Raw genomic sequence first — 24,168 nt, 5'->3', positions numbered from 1 at the left:
TCTATCTACTACGGACACACTTGAATGCGAATTTACAGGGACTTTTTTTCTTTACTCTTGTTTGTACTCATGTACTCATGTTTGAAGCTAGTGAACAGAAGTGGATTGTGTGTTTTGATGTCACATAGGCCCAAGTCTTCCAAAATTTTGATAAACTGCGAGTTCCTCCGAATATTCCTCAGACTTCGCTTGATTTTGTGTTAATTTCTGGGATCACGTCAATAGCCAAATCCCTTAGGGACTGACTAATACTGATATCCTTCATACAGTGTAATCGTACAACATCTGCAAGCATCTCACACACAAGCGGTAAAATAATGAACCTCGGTGAACACCCAGTAATGAATTTGCATTTGAAATTAAAAAGTTTCTGCATAAAAAATCTCATTATAATATTATTGTTTATAATAACCTTTTGTTGTATTTATGTTCTGTAAAGCTGATTTTAGAGAATATTACAAATAAACTTGAATTGAATAATTCCAACAAATGGCTTGTTAAAAAATAAAAAAATAAAGTTTGTAGACATCAGAAGTTTAAACACACAGTGATTTTAATGAAAGGTTCCATAAATGTCATGAACATAACAGCAGTTGCTTCCTGACAGATGGGAAAATAAATTCCAGTTCACAATCATTGCAATGGTCAGGAAGGAAAACAAACAGTCCTACAAAGTGGTTAAGATCCTGGTAAAGATATGAACCTAAAGTGGAGCTAACTAATCCCCAACTAAAATTCCCAGCTCCAGCATGCAACAGCATTAAAGGCAAAAGGGAATGATCCAGTGTAATAATCATGTTTGCCAGCTGCGTCAACACCTTTTTTTTTTTTTAAACAGGAAACAAACATGTTGGTTGAATTTTACATGGCTCAGTTTACACCAATATTACACACAAAGTCAGAACCAACCACACCGAGCCAGCAAATATGGAACAGGAAGTGATTCATTATAACTTCTTGCTTAATATGGGAAATAAACACTTTTTAGCAAAATGTATTTTATTTACAAACTACATCATTTCTGTCATTTCTTTGTAAACACACACGGAACCCGTGTTAACACGTGATGTCTATCGTGACAGCTTCCTGATCCAACCAAAAGCCAGGCCTTTGGAAGACATTTTGCTAAAAAGTGTCATATAAAAGTGACTAAATTAATTAAACCGCCTTTATTTCCAGCTCTATACAATCTTCAGCCAGTGTCACAAAAGTATTGTTTAAAAAGAAATAAATATTACACAGAAGTGATCATGAATTAAAAGAAAAGAAAAGAAACCATATATCACACATGCAGCCTCCGGCATACATAGGTGGAAAATCAGAGAAATTAAACACTTTAATGAGTTCACATGGCAGGACAAACAATTTCATAACTCACAGGATCCTTTAGCTCAGTCCATGGATTTCATTAATGTCCATCTTTTAATACATGTGACTGTGTGTGTGTGTGTGTGTGTGTGTGTGTGTGTGTGTGTGAGAGAGAGAGAGAGAATATATTTTTGTGTTGGAGCCCCAAATCAGAAAAACTTGTGAAAAATTAGCTGAAATTACAGCAGGACAAATAGCTTGCTTACAACCGCTTTAATATTGGCTCCAAAAATGAGAAGAAAAAAAAATAACAACAAAATAAAAACGCATGGTAAGGGAAAAAAAGCTGCCCATTAAGTGGTTAAATATTTGTCCTTATGAAAGCAGGAAACTTCAGAAAATTATGCGTTATTGCTTTTTTCTCTTTTTTTCCCCCCATTTCCAGTGTTTTCTGATAAATATAATAGTTTGCTTAATTCTTCCAACACAATTCAAGTTAATACTGAACGGCAAAATAATAAAAATCCTCCTCTAGAATTCTCTTCACGTGATCACGCTTCGTGTCGCTGGAATGTTCTCTTCTGGTGTGGGTTTGACTCGAGTGATCCAGGTGTGTCGTGTTCTCTCTAAATGTCATCTAAATGTCCAATTTCCTCACGTAAAAATAATATATAAGAATGATTTTATTTGGTTATTCATTGCTTTAATGAGGGTGTGATTTGACTTCTAGTAAAAGAGGCAATAAATTCCTCTGAAGCCTCTTAATACTAAATGTCTGCAAAGCCATTAATACCATTTTTTCCAGTGAATTCTGTTCCTGCAGGCTCACGTGAAGCGCTGGTGTGGTTTTTTTTTTTTCTTTTTAGCTGTCCGAGGAACGAATGCAAAGTAAGAGACTGTCCCACATCAATAAGGATTCAGAAACCAGTCCAAACCAGAAGGTTCTTCTTCGATAAAGTGAGAAACTCAGAGCGGTTCAAACACCACGACAGAATTCTTTATCTCCAAAAGGCTTTTCTCCCTTCTGCATGAACCCTGATTTGTCTGCGCTTTTGAGAGCAGCTGTTTAAACGCTGTGTTAGTCTGGAGCGTGTTTTTCTTTCGTGCTCCCGGAAAGCAGCAGGGGCGGCGGCGGCAGCAGCGACGGCAGCGTAAGGATCAGGAGGCTAAGGTGGAGTAGGAGACGGATTCTTAGTGTTTCTGCATGGCTATAGCTCTACCCCTTTTGTGAGGGATGTCTCTAGAGTTATGCGGAAGTCGTGCAGAGAGTGTAGGACGCTGATGAGAGAGTTGGTGGCGAGATTGTCACGCAGCAACGCTGTCTCCTCGTACATACGAATGACTATGGGACTCTCAATCAGCAGGGGGAGCCAATGAGGCAGCAAACGATCTCTGAAGGAGCAAAGAAAAAGAAGCGATTACACAAAAACAAACACACACACACACACACACTCCTTTATCAATGTTCACTCTTCACAGATGTCCCATACCTTGCCCCAAGGCAGATGAGAAGCTGGAACTTGCCATCTTTGCCCAAGTTGCGTGACGTATTGTTGATAGCGTTGGCATAACGACAGAGAGAGTCGCGGCTCGAGCTGATGGGTTCAGTAAGTCGCTGCAGATCACCCATCTGATCAGAACTCTCCATGTACAACACTGTCCTCTCTGTTCAACAGACAACCGCAGGCATGATATATACACGTACATGCAATCACTCATGAAAAAGACTTTAACCAATAATAGAAATTCACTAAATAGAGATATTTTTAAGTAAAATAAGCGAACATGATACGCACATGTGAGCATGTTCAATGGAGGAGTTTCCAATTAAAAAAAAAAGTGGCAGTATATCATTACAGCCATCGCTGAAATAAGTAGCAATAGTAGTAACTATTGAATAAATCATGTTTTCCGGAACCTTAGATAATTATGGCTAATAATTACATCAGTTCAAAAACCTGTAGCTTTATAACAAGTGAACATGGCAGTAAGACTAAAGCCACAGGCTGATGGACTTCAAATGAACCATGTTGGGGCATAAGTAGAAGAATCCATTCAAGAACACAGCAGACACTCAGGAAGCCACTCATTTTATGCAGTTAGGATAAAATTTTAAGATGGGCTCACCAATAAAGTCCCAGAGAAAGATGCTTTTCTGGAAGAGACGAGCTGTGCGAAATCCGTGGTAGAAGAACTGCTCCAGAGCTCCCACCAGACCTCCTTCTCCACACAGTAGAACCGTCAGACTCCCTCTCTGAGCACAAAGAGTGAGAAAATGAGTCAGTCCATAACAAACCACATTAAACACCTGTAAACAATAAAGCGCGCACACACACACACACACACACACACACAGAGTACCTCTTTCTCTGGTTTGTGGAAATGTTTCACGATGTTGTTGACCGCTTCACTGATGGCTTCCTGTATCTGATCAGCTGTCGGTTCTGAAACAATGGACATCATTCATAAATTCATGCCACAGCACTAGGCTGGATACGAGCACTACACGGTAATATCCGAGATCTTTATTCAAACTTACTGCTGCCTCGGCCCGTGATGGAGCTGATGCTGATACGACGGATTTGTGAGGGTGAGCGCTGAGCGGGCGGAGTCTTTGAACCCCGTCCCGCCTCCTCCTCGTGGTACGGAGACACCAATTCACCGATCAGGATTCGCTCAAGACTGCCGTCGTCTACACCTTTCCCCAACCACCGACCACAAGGGAATCTGGGAAAGACACCAGTCCAGAAAGAAATAAAGAGATAGAGAGAGAATTGGAGTTTTATAGATTAAGGCTAATGAGCAGAGAGAGAAAAACTGTACAGTTGTGAGTTTTGTACATATTACACAAACAGAGTGTGCTTTTATTTTAAATTGGTCCATTTAAAATTAGTCTGTGCAACAATTATACGGTGAGTTTCATTTCATTTTTCAAGATGAGCTCCAGATAAAAATTCTCAGAGCTTGAGACAGCAGAAAGCACACCTGTGTACACACACACACACACACACACAATAAAGACATGTACATACACATACAAAAAAAACCTGTACACATTAAAACACCTGTACACACACACACACACACACGCACTAAACACCTGTACACACACACAGACACATGCACTAAACACCTGTACACACACACACACAGACACACGCACTAAACACCTGTACACACACACACACACTAAACACCTGTACACACACACACACACACACTAAACACCTGTACACACACACTAAACACCTGTACACACAGACACACACACGCACGCACTAAACACCTGTACACACACACACACACTAAACACCTGTACACACACAGAGCTGTGCAGAGCTGTGCACACCTGTGCACACACACCTGTACACACACCTGTACACACAGAGCTGTGCACACTATAAACCTGTGCACACACACACCTGTACATACACACTAAGCACACACACACTAAACACCTGTACACACAGAGCTGTGCACATTTGTGCACACACACCTGTACACACAGAGCTGTACACACAGAGCTGTGCACACTATAAACCTGTGCACACAGAGCTGTGCACACAGAGCTGTACATACACACACTAAGCACCTGTACACACAGAGCTGTACACACTATAAACCTGTGCACACATGCCTGTACATACCTGTGCACACACACCTGTACATACACACAAAGCACCTGTACACACACACAAACTAAACACCTGTACACATAGCTGTGCGCACTAAACACCTGGTAAATGGCTGTATGTGCGCACACACACACACACACACATACAGGAATATGCTTTGGTTTTATTGATTTATTCACATCAACAGATCTTTTCTGTTCTTTTCTCTCTTCTGTTCAAGCTCACATTGGTGTTAACGTGAAGGACATGTTGACCAGCTGAAATGAAAAGGATGTAAAGTAATCAGCTCACTTGTACGTGTGTCCCGTAATCTCGTTGCGAACCATCACACAGTCCACCAGCCACTTGGCCAGGAGCCCAGCATTATCGTGTCCCAACTGCACCGTCGTCAGCTTCCCCAGGTTCTGACACTGCAACAACAATTAAAGAAGTGCTCAGGTGTACAGACAAGTGACAGGAACGGAAAGAAAAAGCCAATAAACCCATAATGAAGAGTCCATTTTTAGAGAAAAAGTGCCAAAGGCTCTCACACCCCAGAAGTATCATGCAGTGCTCCAGAACTACTTATCTACACAGTTAAAGCACACAACTGCCCAGTGTCCTGGGAAAACTACAACATATTACCATGGTCTTAACTGTCATTTTCATGTAAATTCATATATACAACATCTAGTATTGAATGGACGGAAGCAGCAAAGCGCCTGAAAAATAGCATAAAGCTAATAAATGTTATTTTCCTCTCTGAGAAGCAGCTGCATGAAAATGACAAGGTTTTGTTTTAGAGGAATACCCAGAAAGAAGGAGAGAGGAAAAACAGAGAGAGAGAGAGAGAGAGAGAGAGAGAGGGATGGAGCTAGAAAGCTGTGGTAAAATGTGCTCCTAACCTTGAAGGGGATGGAGAGGTGCGTGTGAGCCCTAAAGGCAGACTGGAGAAAGAAAGATGACGAGTTAGACATGACACATGACTGACAGAGTGGGAGTGACTGAGATGTTCTCGCTGCTCTGGTATCCTCACCGATGCAGAGTCTTTGTCTCCCGTTCACTATAAACCCCTCATCAACAGCTTGTACACACATGCATGTAGACTTCATTTTCATACAGTGGAATCCAGATTTCAATAATCTGTGTGTGTGTTTATTTTTAAATGTAGTTCTACATGAATCTCAGGAAAATAAGCTGGTGTGCATCATATCATACATCATATCATCCTGAATACATTACCACACTAATCTCTACCAACCTTCACAACAGAGGTAGAAGAGAGTAAGCATTACAACTGCATACACACACTGACAATGCATAGACAAACCCACACTATACCACAGATACACACTGTACACAAAAAATCACATGTTCACACACCTGCACATACATGCGCAGAGGTACACACACATCTACCTCTGTATGTATGCACACACTCCTGTACACACACCTGTATGTATAGATACATACTCTTGTGTATACATACACACATATGCACACACACCTGTATGTAGACACACATGTATATACACTCACACGTATGCACACACGTATGTACACATATACACACACCCCGGCATGTATACACACACACACGTATGTTCACATATACACTCATACATCTGTATGTATACACACAAACACAAAATATAAACACAAAGATAGACTATTTGCATCTTATAATATTAAACAGGGGGACACGGTGGCTTAGTGGTTAGCACGTTCGCCTTACACCCCCAGGGTTGGGGGTTTGATTCCCGCCTCCACCTTGTGTGTGTGGAGTTTGCATGTTCTCCCCGTGCCTCGGGGGTTTCCTCCGGGTACTCCGGTTTCTTCCCCCAGTCCAAAGACATGCATGGTAGGTTGATTGGCATCTCTGGAATATTGTCCATAGTGTGTCAGTGTATGAGAGTGTGTGTGTGTGTGTGTGTGTGTGTGTGTGTGTGTGTGTGTGTGTGTGTGTATGTGTGCGCCCTGCAATGGGTTGGCACTCCATCCAGGGTGTATCCTGCCTTGATGCCCAATGACGCCCGAGATCCCCGTGACCCGAGGTAGTTCGGATAAGCGGTAATGAATGAATGAATGAATATTAAACAGTAAAATAGCCATCAGATCAAAATCCTGATCAAAGATATTTGTTAAAAGGACATTGTTTTCTCTGCTCTCCTGTTCTGTTTGGTGCAAACACCTTCACACTGCATACGTTGATGCGTAGTATAACCGCCGTGGGACGTTTCATTGCGTTTATCACTCTGTGTTCATCACATAAACCTTCATTAAGTATTCTGAAACTGTTACTACATCAGAGTTAGTGACATCAGTAGATCACACTATTGCTAGCAACAATTCATTTGCAAACAAATCAGTGAATCTTTGAATCATTCTTATTCACTTCCATGTGCCATCTCATTGCTCGTGTAAAATACGTGGCTGCTTTGGCCGCTTTAACAGCGCAGTATCTGAAAGAACACATCACTTGTTAAACGTACAGTTGTGTGAAAAAGTGTTTGTTCCCTTCCTGATTTTTGCACATTTGTCACACTTTGTTTCAGATCAAACAAATTTTAATATTAGTCAAAGATAACACAAGTAAACACAACATGCAGTTTTTAAATGAAGGTTTTTACTATTAACAAAATCCAAACCCACATGACCCTGCGTGAAAAAGTGTTTGCCCCCCCTGTTAAAACATAACTGTGGTTTATCACACCTGAGTACAATTTCTCTAGCCACACTCAGGCCTGATTCCTGCCACACCTGTTCACAATCAAGAAATCACTTAAATAAAACCTGACTGACAAAGTGAAGTAGACCAAAAGATCCTCAAAAGCTACACATCATGCCGAGATCCAAAGAAATTCAGGAACAAATGAGAAAAAGTTATAAAGCCAGACTTTGGGACTCCAGCGAACCACAGTGAGAGCCATTATCCACAAATGGCAAAAACATGGAACAGTGGTGAACCTTCCCAGGAGTGGCCAGCCGACCAAAATTATCCCAAGAGCGCAGCGACGACTCATCCTAGATGTCACAACATATAGACCCCACAACAACATCCAAAAGAACTGCAGGCCACACTTGCCTCAGTTAAGGTCAGTGTTCATGACTCCACCATAAAAAAGAGAAAAAATGGCCTGCATGGCAGAGTTCCAATACCAAAACCTCTGCTGAGTAAAAAGAACATAAAGGTTCGTCTCAGTTTTGCCAGAAAACACCTTGACGAACCCCAAGACATTTGGGGAAAAACTCTGTGGATTGACGAGACAAAAGTTGAACTTTTTGGAAGGTGTGTGTCTAATTACATCTGGCGTAAAAGTAACTGAATTTCAGAGGAAGAACATCATACCAACAGTAAAATATGGTGGTGGTGGTGGTAGTGTGATGGTCTGGGGCGGTTTTGCTGCTTCAGGACCTGGAAGACTTGCTGTGATAAATGGAACCATGAATTCTGCTGTCTACCAAAAATGCTGAAGGACAATGTGTGGCCATCTGTTTGTGACTTCAAGCTGATGCAATCTTGGGTTCTGTAGCAGGACAATTATCCAAAACACACCAGCAAGTCCACCTCTGAATGGCTGAAGGAAAAACAAAATGTAAACCTTGGAGTGGCTTAGTCAAAGTCCTGACCTGAATCCTACTGAGATGCTGTGGTATGACCTTAAAAAGGTGGTTTATACTCACAACCCCTCCAATGTGGATAAATTACAACAATTCTGCAAAGATGAGTGGACCAAAATTCTTCCACAGCGCTGTAACAGACTCATCACAAGTTTGATTGCAACTCTTCCTGCTAAGGGTGGACCAACCAGTTATTAGGTTTAGGGGTCAAACACTTTCACACAGGGTCATGTGGGTTTAGATTTTGTTTTCCCTTCATAAAAAAACCTTCATTTAAAAACTGCATGTTGTGTTTACTTGTTATTTTTGACTAATATTTAAATTTGTTTGATGATCTGAAATATTAAAGTGTGACAAACGTTCAAAAAAGGAAAAAAAATAGGAAGGGGCAAACACTTTCACACCACTGTATTCAATGAATATGCCACTTACTAAGCAAGGCTTTGTGTCGAGTCTTAATGAAAGTGACTCCTATTCTGTATGAACTGGGACAAGTGGCTGAGTAAGAAGTGAGGGAACCAGTTTGTGAACAAAATCATTCATTCAGTTCATACATGAGTCTTAAAGAGGAGAAAAAGAGGAGAGAGTGAGATGGAGCCATGATATAAGAGAATATAGCACTTAGTATGTAGACATTTTATATCTGTATATGAAACATAATTCCAGAGTATGAATGCATACAGACTGACGAACGCCTTAGACAAAACAAATACAGGTTTGCTGTTACCTTTTGAAGTAAAAGTAGTTTTAAACACTATTTTTACAACAAAGCAAAATTAAGGGTTACACTGAATGAATCAGTGAATGAATCGTTTTGTTGGACAGAATCAAAAGAATCGAGTAAGTGGGATGAATCCTAATCACTACAGCTGACTCTTGTTTGTGTAATATTGCTAAATTAACAACACTGATTAAGTCTGAACGAATCTAGGCCTCAGACGCTGAGGAATCACATCGAACGCTGCTTTTTTTTCCTTTCTTAAACACCTCTACTTTACAGTAAGTAGGAATACACACACCTACTGCGAGGTTTTCTGCTTCCACAGTGCAAGTCTCCCAGTCTTAGAGCACTATGCTAATGTCAGCTCTCACCTGTCAGCACTTCTACCTAATTATTTGTTGGATAATCAAACAGCATTGGCTTACTAATTTCTGCAGGTCAATACGCATCTTAAACACGACTAATCAATTCTATGTGTAATCTGTTACTGACTAATCCAAACATCTGAGAACATTGTAATTAAAAATTTTTCTTGATGGAAATATAAACCACATGGCCCTGAGAAGCATTTCACTTCAGAATGGGAAGCAGTATTAAAATATCATAGGCAGAGCTATCAAACACGAGAGGTGAAAATAATTCAGCTTTACTTTCATGCTTTCAACTCAGCACAGCTCTATCACCACGGAAACCGTTGCCATGAAAACAGCAGCACTGATGTCAGTGGCACTCACATCAAACGTCATCTCCAGAACATTCTTTGGGATCTGCATGACTCCTGAATCTCCTAGTTCACCTGACACGCACACCCAGGGATTTGACGTGGTCATGGCGTTACTCAGCTTCTTGATAGGGATGATGACGGCACGGTATGGAATCACTGAAAGGAAAAATAAATTACAAAAATAAAAAACACCAATTTAGTGGACCGGAAAAGACAAAAATGAAGTAATAGAACAGGTGCAATGTGTGGTATGTCATTTGGGACACAGATTCATTCAATCTCTCTCTCTCTCCCTTCCCCTGTCTGCCAGTCTCTCTCACTCCGCCTCCCTCCCCCCATCTGCCTGACTGCGTCTCCCCCGTCTGTCTGTCTGCCTGCCTGCCTGCGTCTCCCCCGTCTGTCTGCCTGCGTCTCCCCCGTCTGTCTGTCTGCCTGCCTGCCTGCCTGCGTCTCCCCCGTCTGTCTGCCTGCCTGCGTCTCCCCCGTCTGTCTGCCTGCCTGCCTGCGTCTCCCCCGTCTATCTGCCTGCCTGCCTGCCTGCGTCTCCCCCGTCTGTCTGCCTGCCTGCCTGCCTGCGTCTCCCCCGTCTGTCTGCCTGCCTGCCTGCGTCCCCCATGTCTGCCTGTCTCCCCCCTGTCTGTCTGTCCCTCCATCTGTCCCCATCTCTCTGTCCCCATCTGTCTCCATCTCTCTGTCCCCATCTGTCTGTCCCCCCCGCCCGTCCGTCTCCACCTGACCTCAAATGAACACACATCTAGGCAACGTTTCTGTACTTTTGCTGTACTGAGTATGCATGACAAATCATTTAATATTGGAGTTGTAGTGTATTAATGCAGAAAGCATGTGTGTGTGTGTGTGTACTCACTGATGGTGGTAAAGACGCTGGTGAAGCAGAAGTAGTCCACTGTGTTCAGACTCAGCAGATGGAAGAGAAACTGCTCCTTCTCTTCTTCACACCTCAAGAAGGCATATCGCTTATACAACTTCCTGTGGACGTGTTACACACTTATTACAAACAGACACAAAATAAAACGAAGCACACACAACGTACACAGTGCTTACAATAATTATTGCCACTCTTCAGAAAATGATGAACAACAAGTTTCTGTTTCTCTTTGTACAAACAAACAGAACTAACTTTGCAGAAGAACAGGTATAACTCGCACTTTAAAGAGTATTTTAGACAAATGAAAACAAAAGATCATTCTGGAAAAAAGATCAGCACAAGAGCACTGCAAGCGATGGAAAACCATGGAGGTGGATCACTGATGCTGTTTTGTGACAGGTTGTAGATTGACAGCATTATGATTTCTGCTCTAAACCTTCCACTGCCAGTGAGATCAGACTGTGTTAATAAGCCACGGGAATGAATTCTTAATTATGTGTTGTGTTTTGTTGTTTTTTTCTGTTAGTATTAACTGGAAGCATGAGTGATTATTATTTTGATGATCAATGCTGTATTTAGCTTGGTGTGTGTGTGTGTGTGTGTGTGTGTGTGTGTGTGTGTGTGTGTGTGTGTGTGTGTGTGTGTGTGTGTGATCATCATACTTTGTTATAGCTTGGTGAGAAAGCAACTGTTTGAGGTGTTGGGAAAGCAGCTTCTTCTCCAGGGACAGACGAATCCAGGCTCGTGCTCTCCCTACATCAGTCTTGATCTCTCCCATGCTCTGAATGTGTCTGTGTGTGTGAGAGAGAGAGAGAGAGAGAGAGAGAGAGAGAGAGAGAGAGAGAATTTTCCAATTTGTTTACATTGATCATTTATGCCTGGAAATGACTGATTCCTTTATTTTCAGTAGCTGAGAAAATATTTCCCATCATTGGCACACAGCCTTAAATATTAATGAATTTTGTGCTCTGGAAGCACACACACACACACGCACACACACGCACACACACGCACACCTGCAGCAAATGTTATGTCATTAAGAAGGCTGGCTTTTGATAAAAGGAACTATTCCCATTCTGTTCAGTTCATTAACATGTTGCAGTAATGTCTCAGTCACCTCATGTCCTGTATGACTGACACACGCAGCACTGGCAGGCCAATGGACGACTCCGACTTCCGTTTGTCTTGTCCGTTAGATGCTATGTAGCAGACGAATAACAGACACGTAAGTGTGTGTGTGTGTGTGTATGTGTGTATATATTGTATTGTGTAGGTGTTGTACCTGATGAGTCAACCTGCTGCTGCTCCATCCTCTCCACTGTGTCCTGGTAATGCCTTAAATGGGACCATAATGCAGACTTCCCCTGCAAACAGACACCGTCTCAACCGCAGTAGTTCTAGACAATGTAAATGTCTAATCAAAGTAATTTTTGAATTTTATTTACAGACCGAATTACAAGAAGCGCGTTCTCGTTGCCATCATAGCTTAAATGCAATTCCTCTTTTCTATATCCAGAATGCTGACTACGTGTCCGAGTTGTTAAAACCGTACCTGTTTGACCTGCAGGCCATGGCTCCATATTCTCTCTAGCAGGTCACACAGACTAGCGATGAGCGTGTTCTCCTCCAGCCCAGTGATATTGGCCTCACCGTGGCCGAGCTCCACAGCCTCTCGACCCATCTTCTCCACCAACATCCGCTTAGTCTGAACCAAGAACACATGTGTTAATATAACCGCAACCTCAGGTGAGGTCTTGAGCTTCATCAAAAGGCAGGACTAGTTGAGGAAATATCAAATAAGCCACACTAAACCACATTGTACTCAAGGAACACTAAGAATAAATGAATGAATAAATTAAGAGAAAGAGATAGTCAAGGATCAGACAGGATAAAACCATACACACCTTCATTTTGCACTCCTTCAGTAATCCTTCCACGAACTTGGAGTTAGTCTGTGCGATGACCGCAGGTGAAAGGTCAGACAGTTTGGGCTGCCTCAGATTTTTACCCAGGCTACGAGCCTCCTGCATGTATTTCTACAGAGAAATGGACATGTTAGTGTCTGTCTCATTCTGTGTGTCTGTCTATATACAAATGCCTATTCATATAAAATTGTAAACAAACTGAAACGTCCTGTCAGAAACTGGCTTTACACTGGGTAATATCTAGACTGCTTTCCCATCAGAGGGAAATCTTTCCCCCAGAATTGAGATCTTACTTGAGAACGGATATAACAATCATACAGCAATCACTGTGAACTGTGATTGTGCATATCTATCTAAGGGCCTTTTTACACCTGGTCACTTCATGCGTTTTCTGTGACCCGATAGCTATCCGATCGTAAAAAGACCAGGTCTAAATGCCCTCCGAAACGGTTTTGAGACGGATATAAATCCGATCGTTCAAACCACTTCAGGAGGTGGTCTGGGACGCATTTCAGATGAAACTGGACAGGTGTAAATGAATACGGTTGTTCAAGCCACATACGTCAGCGCTATACTCCTCCCAAACGGACGTACATCACTCGCAAGTGACTCACGAGTCGTGCATCGCGCCAGAAACAAATAACATGGACGACACGCAGGGCAGTTGTGAAACGCAGGCACTTATTGCTCTTTGGAGCGATGAAAGCATCCAATAAAAGCTTTGTAAAACATATATTGATTGCATTCTGAAAACCGCATACACCAAAGCGTGTTCAATCACAATTACCCCGGAAATGAGGTAAAATATATTTGCATTTTGGGCGGGAGTAGAAAGATCGGATTGATATCCGATTCGCCGAGACGCATTTATGTGGCCTAATGTAAATGGAACAGTTTTAACAAATCAGATAGCTATCGGATCAGAGAAAACACATGAAGTGACCAGGTGTAAAAAGGCCCTTAAGGTCCATCCATCCATCCATATATCTATCCCTCAATATATATTGTATCTAGCCCATCCATTTATCCATCCCTCTATCTATATACCTGTATATCCGTCTATTTAAACATTTATTCATCCATCTATCCATCCATGCATAACTATGAAATCTTTAAGTGTGAATGCTGTGATGAAGCTTGTCTAAAATCCTTGCCTAAAAGATTTAAAAGCAGTTTGCTGAATTGCGACAGCATGTGAGTCTGACTTCACATTTCTGTCCCAATAATAAGGGTGAATTTCAGGGCCTGTATTCATGAAAATCTTTAGTGTAAAGAGTTTCTCCTAGTGATGAAATTCTAATACAATTTTTTTGTATTAATGTGGGCATTTCCCCTTAATATTAAAAGAGAAGGTCCTTGTAAAGATGAAAGTTATTCATAAAGCATCTTAAGCCTTGAAAGAGCTTTTAAGGTCAAAAAGTGTTAGGAGTCTTAAGAGTTTCTTTATCAGAGGAGAAAATGGCTGAAAGTTGAAGAGGGAGAAGAAATGTATTGTATATGATATTTAATAATGATACTGAGTTAATAAGATGATGCAGATTAGATCGTGTAGGGATTATATTTGTGATCAAATCATATATAATATCTGATAGTGCAGAATGTTTTATATTTTATTTATATAATCATATATATACACATACATACACTGTATATACACACACGTACATACACACAATATATATATATATATATATATATATATATTGTGTGTATGTACGTGTGTGTATATACAGAATGCAGAATTTTTTATATTTTATTTATACATCATATATATATACACATACATACACTGTATATATACACACACGTACATGCACAATATATATATATATATATATATATATATATATATATATATATATATATATATATATATATATATATATTGTGCATGTACGTGTGTGTATATATACAGTGTATGTATGTGTATATATATATGATGTATAAATAAAATATAAAAAATTCTGCACTATATATCTATATATATATATATATATATATATATATATATATCTATATATATATATATATATATATATATATATATATATATATAGAGAGAGAGAGAGAGAGAGAGAGAGAGAGAGAGAGAGAGAGAGAGAGAGAGAGTGAGAGTATTTTATTATTTATATAGTTTTTATTCATTAGAGATACACTAACATCTCCAAAACAGAGCTGAAATGCCATAGCCACAGAAATGATCTAATTTCTTGCTATGACATTTCTGCACTGTCATTTATAACATACAGATGTTAACACATCTCTAATATGATCGGTCACGAACATAATCCGTACAAATCGAAGCCTTATAATAGACCAGATTAAAAAAAACAACTAATTTTATTGGACAACCAATCACAGTCAACAAAAAAAGTGTCCCCTACCTAGTAGCAGGGTTAAGCCCCGCCTCCTCTCTAAGATAAAAGTTGTTTCAAGTTGCTCTTGAAATTGGTCCTGAATCACTCTTAAGTTTCCTAGTTAGAATTTTTTTTAATCTAAATTAGAAGCTTATTATAGCAGATTATTTTGAAAGCTTTATGAATACAGGCCCAGGTGTGTAGCAGGCTAATTAGCACATAAGCATTCTGTTTATGACATTATATTTATTATTATATACTCATGTACTGCATCGCTCCTCACATAGAAGGGCAGAATTTTTTTAATCGTAGATTTAAGATCTTCAGCATATAAAACGATGTGAAAAACATTTCTTTAGGTTCATCAGGAAAAGACTACAGTGTAAAACCAGCTTAAGGCAGAATGTATAATTTCTATATCCAGGCTTGTTGAATGTAACGGACACAGCGCTTCATCTAAATCACGATCCAGGAGAAAAGTGGTTTATTTCTCTAAATACAACTAACTAAACATGGCGAACTAACATCTATTAGTTCCTCTCCTGGTGTTTGAAGGCGTTTGAAGGAAAGGTGGCGTCTACAGATACGTCTGGTTTAGCAGTGTGATGTTTATGATCCAGTGAGAGCTTCTGTCAAAGCTTTGGTATTTAGGAAGCGCCGGGAACTCGTCATCAGACCTCTTTGTGCTTTTGTCAGGTTTATGTTTGTACCTAAGCTTTGTTCAAACAGCTCTCAGTGGCTCACACAATAGCAGGCCTCAAACGTACCAGGCTGCAGGTGGAGTAGGACTTTTTGGGTGGTTTAGCATGAGGCCTGGTTGCTTTGGCACGCTCCAGGGAAGCTGTAGAGCTCTGCACAAATGAGCACCCCTCCACCGGCTGTGAAGCGGTACAGCCCACAACCCACAACCGAAAGCATGACGCAAACGAAGGACACGAACAACAATGGAGAGCACAAAGAAGCAAAATAATAATAATAATAATAAGCTGATGAATGAAACAAAAACTACAAAGAAGCCATGCAAGACTTATGACAAAAACAAACTGCACAAAGCAAACACAAAACAAGCTATAAAAAGACTTTGCATGCTAATTAAATAACTTAAAATAAGCAAGAAATTGGGGGAAAATTAAAACCAGTAAATGCTTAATATTAATATTGATTGCTGCTCAGACAAAAACAAGTGCTGGCTGAAGTAGCGCTTATATAGTGTGATGAATAATTCATGACTAAATTAGTGTAAGAGTCAGACAGTGTTGTCTATAGATTCTTTATAAAAAATATAAACAGGGAAAAATGTATTGGGCTCAAATACAGAGCCATGTTAGAGAGCAAGCAGCGCGAAAGAAAGAATGAAACACTGCTGATGAAGAAAGGAATAAGCCGTACTGAACCTCTTTGAGGTCGTTGTCCAGGCCGTGATGATCGTTCGGCTGCCTGTGAAAGTCCCTCCGTCTCTGAGCAGGAGCGGCGCGATTAGTCCACCTGCTGACAGCAGACATGTCAATAACACACCAACACGTCAGCAGATTTTATCTGCTATATAAATTAATTTGGATCACAACGTTGGATACAAGGCTCCTGATTCCAGACGGTTGTTTCAAACAAAACATTCAACTGACAAGGAAGGACATTGGTCAGAAAATGTAGCTTATATTATGGGATTGTATGAAAGATGAACATTAATAATAACAATTAAGAATTTTTTTTTTCTATAGACTGTGAAGTTAGTGTTTAAAAAAAATAAATAAAATAAATAAATGCCCTTTTCTATGAGGTGCCATTAAAAATGCTCTCGGTTTGTTTTTTTAATTTATTTCTTTTTAAGCTGAAGAGTGGAGTTGGCATTAGCCAAGTAAATATTAAAAAACTGAATTAAATGAATTGTAATCCACAAGTCACAGAGTGGCCGATTTTTATAAATACGGCTAATAAAGATTAAAATTCTTCCCCTAAGAGATAAAACCCACTCCGCCTCAGGCTCCAACATGGTGCACCAACCCAGCTAAGAGTCAAGAAATAGTCACTCTACATTTCCTTTATTTACGCTTTACTGTTTAAATATTTATTGGAATACAGTTAAGATCTTTCATGTACGTAGGACAATAAGCAAACAGTTTGTCTTTCTATCGCAATCGCAGGAGCATTCATGTCATTTTATCTACTGTTCTGGATGACTAACTCCATCTGACTGACAGACATCAACACGGCTTCATTAGCGAGTGCTGCAGAGACAAAGATTAAACATGTGGGCGGAAGGGATGAAGGACAAATCTGGCACATTGTGAAGCGAGAAATCAGGAACCTGGATCAGGATCAGGACCGTACTCACTTGTTGTTGGTGGGGCCTGAGGCGAGCACGTCTGCCTGCAGCTTAGGGAAAAAGCCCTGCTGGTATTTGCCCTGACCGATCTTCATATCCAACAAGTGAGGATGAATGGCTGTGTGGTCGATTTTCCCCAGACGCTGCTCAATGGCCTGAGCTGCAAAGTGGAGTAGAGAAAATTAAAAGCTTCCAGATAAATGCTGTTAAGCCTTGAGCCAAATACTGGATTATTAATCTTTCAAAAACAGATAGATGGAACATTAAGTTTCAGACCAAAAAGAACACACACAAACGTACGCGCACACTTTTCTGTAGCACCATTTCACAGCACTTGATGAATGGGACTTGATGAATGATTCAGCATTATTCACTACTTTACTTTATTCACAATTTTCTCTTCCCCTTAAAAGTTTGCAACCCTTTACAAAAAAAACAGCAGTTTATCAGCTGTTCTGTAAGTGTTAATGAAAGCAGAACTGCTTACCGGACTCGCTGAGGACGCTACACCTCTGGTAGACGGAGGAGCGCAGGCTGGGCGCTCGTACGTTGTAGAGGCGAGCTTTCTCAATACGTCCATCAAACACGCGCAGAAGGGGCTCCTTTTCCTCCCACTGGGACAAGATTTTATTGTCAATGAAGGTGGCGAACATCTGGGTCTCGATGAAGCGACACAGAAAAGGTAGGTATGGCTCTGGCTGGTCTGACAGGAAGGAAGCCTACAGAGCGAATTGGGAGAGCAACAATATTGTACGTACATTTCGGAATGATAGATTACACACAATAAAAAAAATAAACAAACAAACAAACAAACACTGAAAATGCCTGACGAGTAGAAATGTCTACACGTTTAGAATATTAAGTGTTAAGTTATTTGGTCACCTTGTCAAAGTTGTGCATCTGCTCCCGGTTGGAGAGCCAGGACTCCAGGTCTGGAGAGTTCTGAATGACGAACGCCTCGTAGTCAGCGAACATCGCAACAAAGCGAGCAGCAAACACCTCCCTGAGCTGCACGTTTAGCTTGGCATTCCTCAACTCCTCCTGTTCGATGCCAGTCCTCAACACCGCCGTGTTTTCCTCCACCAAAGGCTTCTGCCTGACCGCCAGCTCCTCCAGACGTGCAACCTTCACCCCCGTGCGCTTGGCTAGAGCCTGAAGGCGCTCCAGAGTCGGGTTTCCCTGCAGCATGTCCGCAACATCTAACGGCAGATTTCCGTTCCTCCCGTCGTCCACCAAGTCTCTCAGGGCTTCAGGGCCGGTCACACGGGTCTGAGTGGAGGCAGGCGAGGGTGAGGAAGCGCCTCCTTCTATCGGCAGGCCGTAACTCAGCAGTAGCTCGCTTAGCTCCTGGATGAACTCAGCCTTGTTTGGGAACTGGGGGAAATCCTCAGGCAGCTCCAGGCAGTGATTGTCAATGTCCACGAAGCAAAGGTTCGCCTGGAAATGACACGCCAGCCACCATTAATCATTAGAAGAGAATTCAGTAAAAGCATTCACTGATGTAAACACAAGCAACGGCAACACAAGAGAGGGGTGGGTGTTTGGAGTGGGGGTTTACACGGGTGTGGTTGGCAAGAAGTCCCTAAAACGATGCTAAAGTCTAATCTTGTTAAATATCCATACACATACAGGACTACTGATAAACCTGTAAGATGCGATATTAAATACATATAAAGCACCAATATGTTTTAGAGATGTTCTCCTCACACCCTTCTACCACACCTGATCGTACAGAAGCACGTGAACAGCTTCACAACACGCGTCCTCATTTTCCCGATGTATAAATAAAACACTCCGGCAGAGCAGAAGCACTGCTTATACTCCTGGGATCGAGTGCTGCTGCAAACTTGGCACAAAAAAACACGCCGAAGCACATCACAACGTTTGTGCGCATTAAATTCCATTAAGAAAACCTTTGATCAAAAACGGAGCCGCTGAAACAGAGCAGAGCGCATGACTTAGATGAGAAAGTACAGATTGAGAAGCTTTCACTGAAAGAGCACGAAAAAGGACAGAACAGACTAGAGGTTGTGAGTGTAGCAGACATCTTATGAGGTTATACATAATTTTACACACACACACACATATACACCTTCTTCAATCTCTATCTGTATTAAGCAACACTGATAAGCGAGAGATGGACGGATAATAGGATTTAGGAAATACAAATAAGGAAAAGCTCACAGTTCCGGATAATAATAATAATAATAATAATAATGATAATGATAATAATAATAATAATGCATCACAGCAAAAGAGCAGGGTGTGAAACCGTCCAAAAACTTCCCATAATCTCTTTGTGTACAAGATCATCGACAAAAGACTGAAACAAAAAAAAACTGTTCATACTTACAGCAATAGTTGTCATATTTTGTAAAATAAAAAAAGGTGTGTGGGGGGGCAGGTTACTTAAAAATTGCATAATATGAATAAATAAATTTAAGCAAAAGAATATAATAATATATGAATAAAAAAAGTAATAATTGTAATAATACTAAAACTGTACACTAGCAAGTTTAAAAAGAAAAAAAAGAAGCATAAAATTCTAATAGGATTTTATTAATTTTGTTATTGAAACACAGCCTTTAGTAAACTCAACATTTTATGTAATGTTTATTAATGTGCGCTGTCCCTGTAAAATAAATCATGAAATTAATTAATTCATTAGATTAATAAGAAGTGTGTGCACATCTTTCCGATCTGCTGGTTTTATTCCGTCCCCCCACACACAGTTTACTTCTCCATACAAAAACCCCTTTATGAGGCCATGTGCAGTCTGTTCAGTCCCAGTGTCTGTATCAGTTGTGTAATCAGTGACCTCACACTCCACTCTGTTTACTACAGAGATTTCAGTGTACATTCTGTGTGTGTGTGTGTGTGTGTGTGTGTGTGTGTGTGTGTGTGTGTGTGCGTGTGTGTGTTTTCCCAATCACCTCTTGAGGCAGTTCCAGTTTGGAGCGGTCTGTGCCCTCTTTTGACTGTAAGCCCATGATATAGGGCACAGGGGCATCTAGAAAGTGCAGCAGGGAAGCAGGCAGGATAGGAACGTACACATGCTGCCACTGGAACGGAAAGAGCAGCGTGGAGATTCCCTCTGCTACCACCATCAACCTCTGATAATCTGTACACAGACACAGAGAGAGAGAGAGAGAGAGAGAGAGAGAGAGAGATTTTCATTGAGACACACACACACACAGAGAGAGCGCGAGAGAGGCAGACAGAGGCAGACACAGACACACAGAGAGACATAATAATCTGACCTGTCAGTATGAGTATATGTATGCATCCTATAATTAAGAACCCGATGTATGATGTAGAGTAATAACTACAGAGCGGTGACATGGCGTGATGCTCGCTGCCTCGAGACTTCATACTTAATGCCTTGAGTTTGTTAAAAGTGATTTTAAACATTTTTATTCATTACACTTTCTCCATATCAAACACACGGCAGATGGTTTGGAGGCAGCTAACGTCCATGCTAACATGTTCTGCTTCAGCCTAGCCACCTGATACTAATCGTTTATACTCTGACTGAAAAATGTGTCAGGAATTTTATTTAGGATCGAGTTAACTCAAATGTTCTCCACTTATACAGGCAATGATTATTAGCTAAACTAACATTTTAAAATGGTTTAGCTGTAGAAGATCCTCTTTCAGTAGATTAATGATGCTAAGCATGGAATTAGCCTGCAATGAATGAACATGTACCCACAAACACATGTTCATAGCTAAATATACAGACAACACCACAGAATGAATGTGGCCAAGCTGTCTAGCATTAGCTAGCATATATATACACAGGGAAAGTCTAACAAAAAACTAAACTTTCCATTTTTTTTGTTTTAAACCAGCCTCGGTTTGAGTCTCACCTTGTGAGTAAAGCAGAACCTGCATCTCGAGCAGGACGCAGGTAAAGAGCTGCACCAGGTTTTCAACGCCTAGCAGCCGGAAGGCCTCGCCCAGGGGAAAATCTGCCAGCGGGAGCTCGGCCGGTCCTGGCCGCTGACATACGATGGGCTCATAAACGGCGTGGAACTTTAAGGAGCGCCCAGGAGGCGGAAGCGGGACTTCATAAAGCACATTGTGTATGTAGCTCTCTAGAGGTAAAGGAGGTGGCTGTTGTGCCGTGACAGCCCTGTGCACCTGGGCCAGGAAGCGGCGACACGCATGCATGAAGGGCATGGGTGTGATTAGACACAGTGCTTTAGAGACATACAGCGTGTCCTGCTCGGCATCGTAGCTCTGAGATTTGCAACAATGTCGACTCACGGAACAGGCAGAGGACAGAGACTCCGCTTCGTCTGAACTGCTGGTTAGCGAGTCCATACTGGTAGAGGATGAGGAGGAGGATGAAGGGCAGGTATGGGATGAGGTGTGCTCTGCATGGTGCATCTGGTGCAATGTCTGCATGGCGGAACGGATCTGAGCGCTGGTCACCTCCTCATAGAAGGTGTGAACAAAGCCATAGGTGCGAGAGCCGTCCTCACGTGTGATTAGGAACGAGTGGAACTTCGGGGTCAGGGAGTCCTTTTGAGTGCGGAACGACAGACCTTTAGGCATGCAGAGCTGGAGAGAGAGCAACACATAAATACTAAGCTACAGCAGTCAATAAATACTGAATACGTCTAAAAAATAGAGAAACTGAATAAACACACACACCCCCCAACAACAGTGTGACCTTGTCCCTGTTTGGATAAACTCTAAAAAATCTAAAGAAATCTAAAATCACAATGTACATCTGTTGGTTACTCTGAATCTCCTATTATATAAATCCTATTAACACACTCCTGACACAAACATGCATCGCATTGTGGAAAGGCAAGAGAAAAAAATATTGCATACAATGTGGCAGCCAGTATCAGTATTGGGCCGAGGAGAGAAACATTTTGGATAAGATATTTAATAAAACAGAATCACTGGTAAGTGCTTTTGGAAAAGAAAGAGATTACTGGGTATGTATGTGAGACTAGTTCAGAGCTGTGTACATGTGAGAGTGAAATTACTATGCATATTCATGAGAGAAGTGTGTATATTTGTGTGCATATGTATGTGCATGTGTGTGTGTGTGTGTGTGTGTGTGTGAGAGAGATAGAGTGAGTGAGTGAGTGAGTGAGTGAGTGAGTGAGTGAGTGAAAGAGACATTACTATGCATGTTCATGGGAGCTGTGTGTGTTGTGTGTGTGTGTGTGTGAGAGAGTGTGAGTGTGAGTGTGAGTGAGAGAGAGAGAGAGAGAGAGAGAGAGAGAGAGAGAGAGAGAGAGAAATTACTATGCATGTTCATGAGAGAAGTGTTTATATTTGTGTGTGAGAGAAAATTACTATGCATGTTCATGACAGCTGTGGGTATATTTGTGTGTGTGTGTGAAAATTACTACTGTATGTATGTTCATGACAGCTGTGGGTATATTTGTGTGTGTGTGTGTATGTGTGTGAGAGAAAGAGAGTAAGAGAAAGTGAAATTACTATGCATGTTCATAAGAGCTGTGTGTATGTGTGTGTGTGTATGTGTAAAAGAGAGAGAGAAAGAGGGAGAACGCTCCTGTGCTGACGTCACTGAGGAAGAAGCAGCACTGCTCAGCTGTTCCTGTCTGAGACCTGACAGTCTCCACAATAGGCTGCTCGAGTGCTGATATCAGCAGAGAGGAAAGTGAATAATTCATGGCTCCATCAGCAGCGCCAGGCTTCTGTTTACGTTGCTTACGCAAAAAAATGACCTTGCAGCACAGGGATGGCAGGTCAGGGAGTTCCGTTACATTCAGCAACACAGCGGCTGTAACATGAGCCTCACTGAGACTCGGAGGCTCTCAGAATTCTGAGCTGAAGCTTCCGACGTGTCTGTGGGTTAATGTGTAGATCACAGAAGCTCACTGACCTCTTAAAAAAAAAAAAAAAAAAAAAAAAAAAAAAAAATGTGTATCGAGGATGTTGTCTCGAACAAAACGTTAACTGAGCCGGGAAATTATCGACTGTTTGCCGTCTAAGAGCAATCGAACATACATAATTCATGTCATCTGTGCAATTATTTCATAGGATGTGTCTTCAAGCTGTCTTTCACAATTCCTCACGGTATCTCTGACTGACGAGCACTGAGCGAGTTCCCGTCAGGCTGAATTATTAACGTGATCAGACCGAGCTATAAAAAATGTCAAACGTACGACTTTTAGTCTTTTATTTTAATTCTGCCCCCTAGTGGACGTTAGTTTAACCTTTGATTGTTTATTATGTGAAATTTACAAAAATTTATTTTTATAGTGGAAATAAATTTTATTTACTTTCATCATTATATAATAGATTTATTTAGATATATTTAAAAAAAAATACGTGAAAAAAATACATTTCAAATATTTAATTAATTTAAATCGGCTTTAAAACGATTCAACCACAAATCATTGCTGTTGACCTTATTGACTTGGCTTCATGGGCTTTAAAATATCTTCGCAACACAACAACACTTTTCCAAACGGTGCCTGCGGAACTCCGTGACAGCACTGTGACAAGTTCAAAGTTCATGTCAGTGAGATTGTCCTGTGCTCCTTGTTTGTATGTGATAACAGAGACTAGTGACAAGCGCTAGGAAATTACTGTTGATTAATTAATCCACGATAATCAACAATAATCGCAAACCTGAATGATTTTTACACTCTGCACCTAATGCCTGTTTATTAAGACATAGATTTGGACATTATTGT

At 41.0% G+C, this 24,168-nt stretch overlaps 1 protein-coding gene across 10 annotated transcripts in view; it reads right to left on the bottom strand.

Annotated features, from left to right (window-relative positions):
• Positions 1–531: 531 nt before the first annotated feature.
• The window catches only part of dennd5b (DENN/MADD domain containing 5B), a 37,004-nt gene continuing 13,367 nt past the window's right edge, over positions 532–24,168 (bottom strand). For 2 of the 10 annotated variants that reach the window (XM_060887447.1, XM_060887451.1), the window contains 20 exons: positions 21,349–22,045; positions 20,413–20,600; positions 18,362–18,916; positions 17,967–18,198; positions 17,489–17,639; positions 16,551–16,644; positions 12,779–12,910; positions 12,427–12,579; positions 12,157–12,238; positions 11,992–12,073; positions 11,537–11,665; positions 10,854–10,975; positions 9,999–10,144; positions 5,828–5,869; positions 5,235–5,353; positions 3,848–4,035; positions 3,670–3,752; positions 3,436–3,562; positions 2,799–2,973; positions 532–2,700 (listed from right to left, as the gene is read on the bottom strand). In XM_060887447.1, the coding sequence (XP_060743430.1) occupies positions 2,517–2,700; positions 2,799–2,973; positions 3,436–3,562; positions 3,670–3,752; positions 3,848–4,035; positions 5,235–5,353; positions 5,828–5,869; positions 9,999–10,144; positions 10,854–10,975; positions 11,537–11,665; positions 11,992–12,073; positions 12,157–12,238; positions 12,427–12,579; positions 12,779–12,910; positions 16,551–16,644; positions 17,489–17,639; positions 17,967–18,198; positions 18,362–18,916; positions 20,413–20,600; positions 21,349–22,045 (3,681 nt within the window). In that variant the 3' untranslated portion in view covers positions 532–2,516. Of the gene's footprint in view, positions 2,701–2,798; positions 2,974–3,435; positions 3,563–3,669; positions 3,753–3,847; positions 4,036–5,234; positions 5,354–5,827; positions 5,870–9,998; positions 10,145–10,853; positions 10,976–11,536; positions 11,666–11,991; positions 12,074–12,156; positions 12,239–12,426; positions 12,580–12,778; positions 12,911–15,923; positions 16,035–16,550; positions 16,645–17,488; positions 17,640–17,966; positions 18,199–18,361; positions 18,917–20,412; positions 20,601–21,348; positions 22,046–24,168 lie in introns of all 10 variants that reach the window. The other 8 variants (XM_060887448.1, XM_060887452.1, XM_060887449.1 and 5 more) reach the window with 5 other exon arrangements.

Source organism: Tachysurus vachellii, chromosome 14 (assembly GCF_030014155.1).
Source record: "Tachysurus vachellii isolate PV-2020 chromosome 14, HZAU_Pvac_v1, whole genome shotgun sequence".
NCBI lineage: Eukaryota > Metazoa > Chordata > Actinopteri > Siluriformes > Bagridae > Tachysurus > Tachysurus vachellii.
The sequence above is the reverse complement of the archived record's forward strand: the minus strand, read 5'-3'. Positions and strand labels throughout refer to the sequence as shown.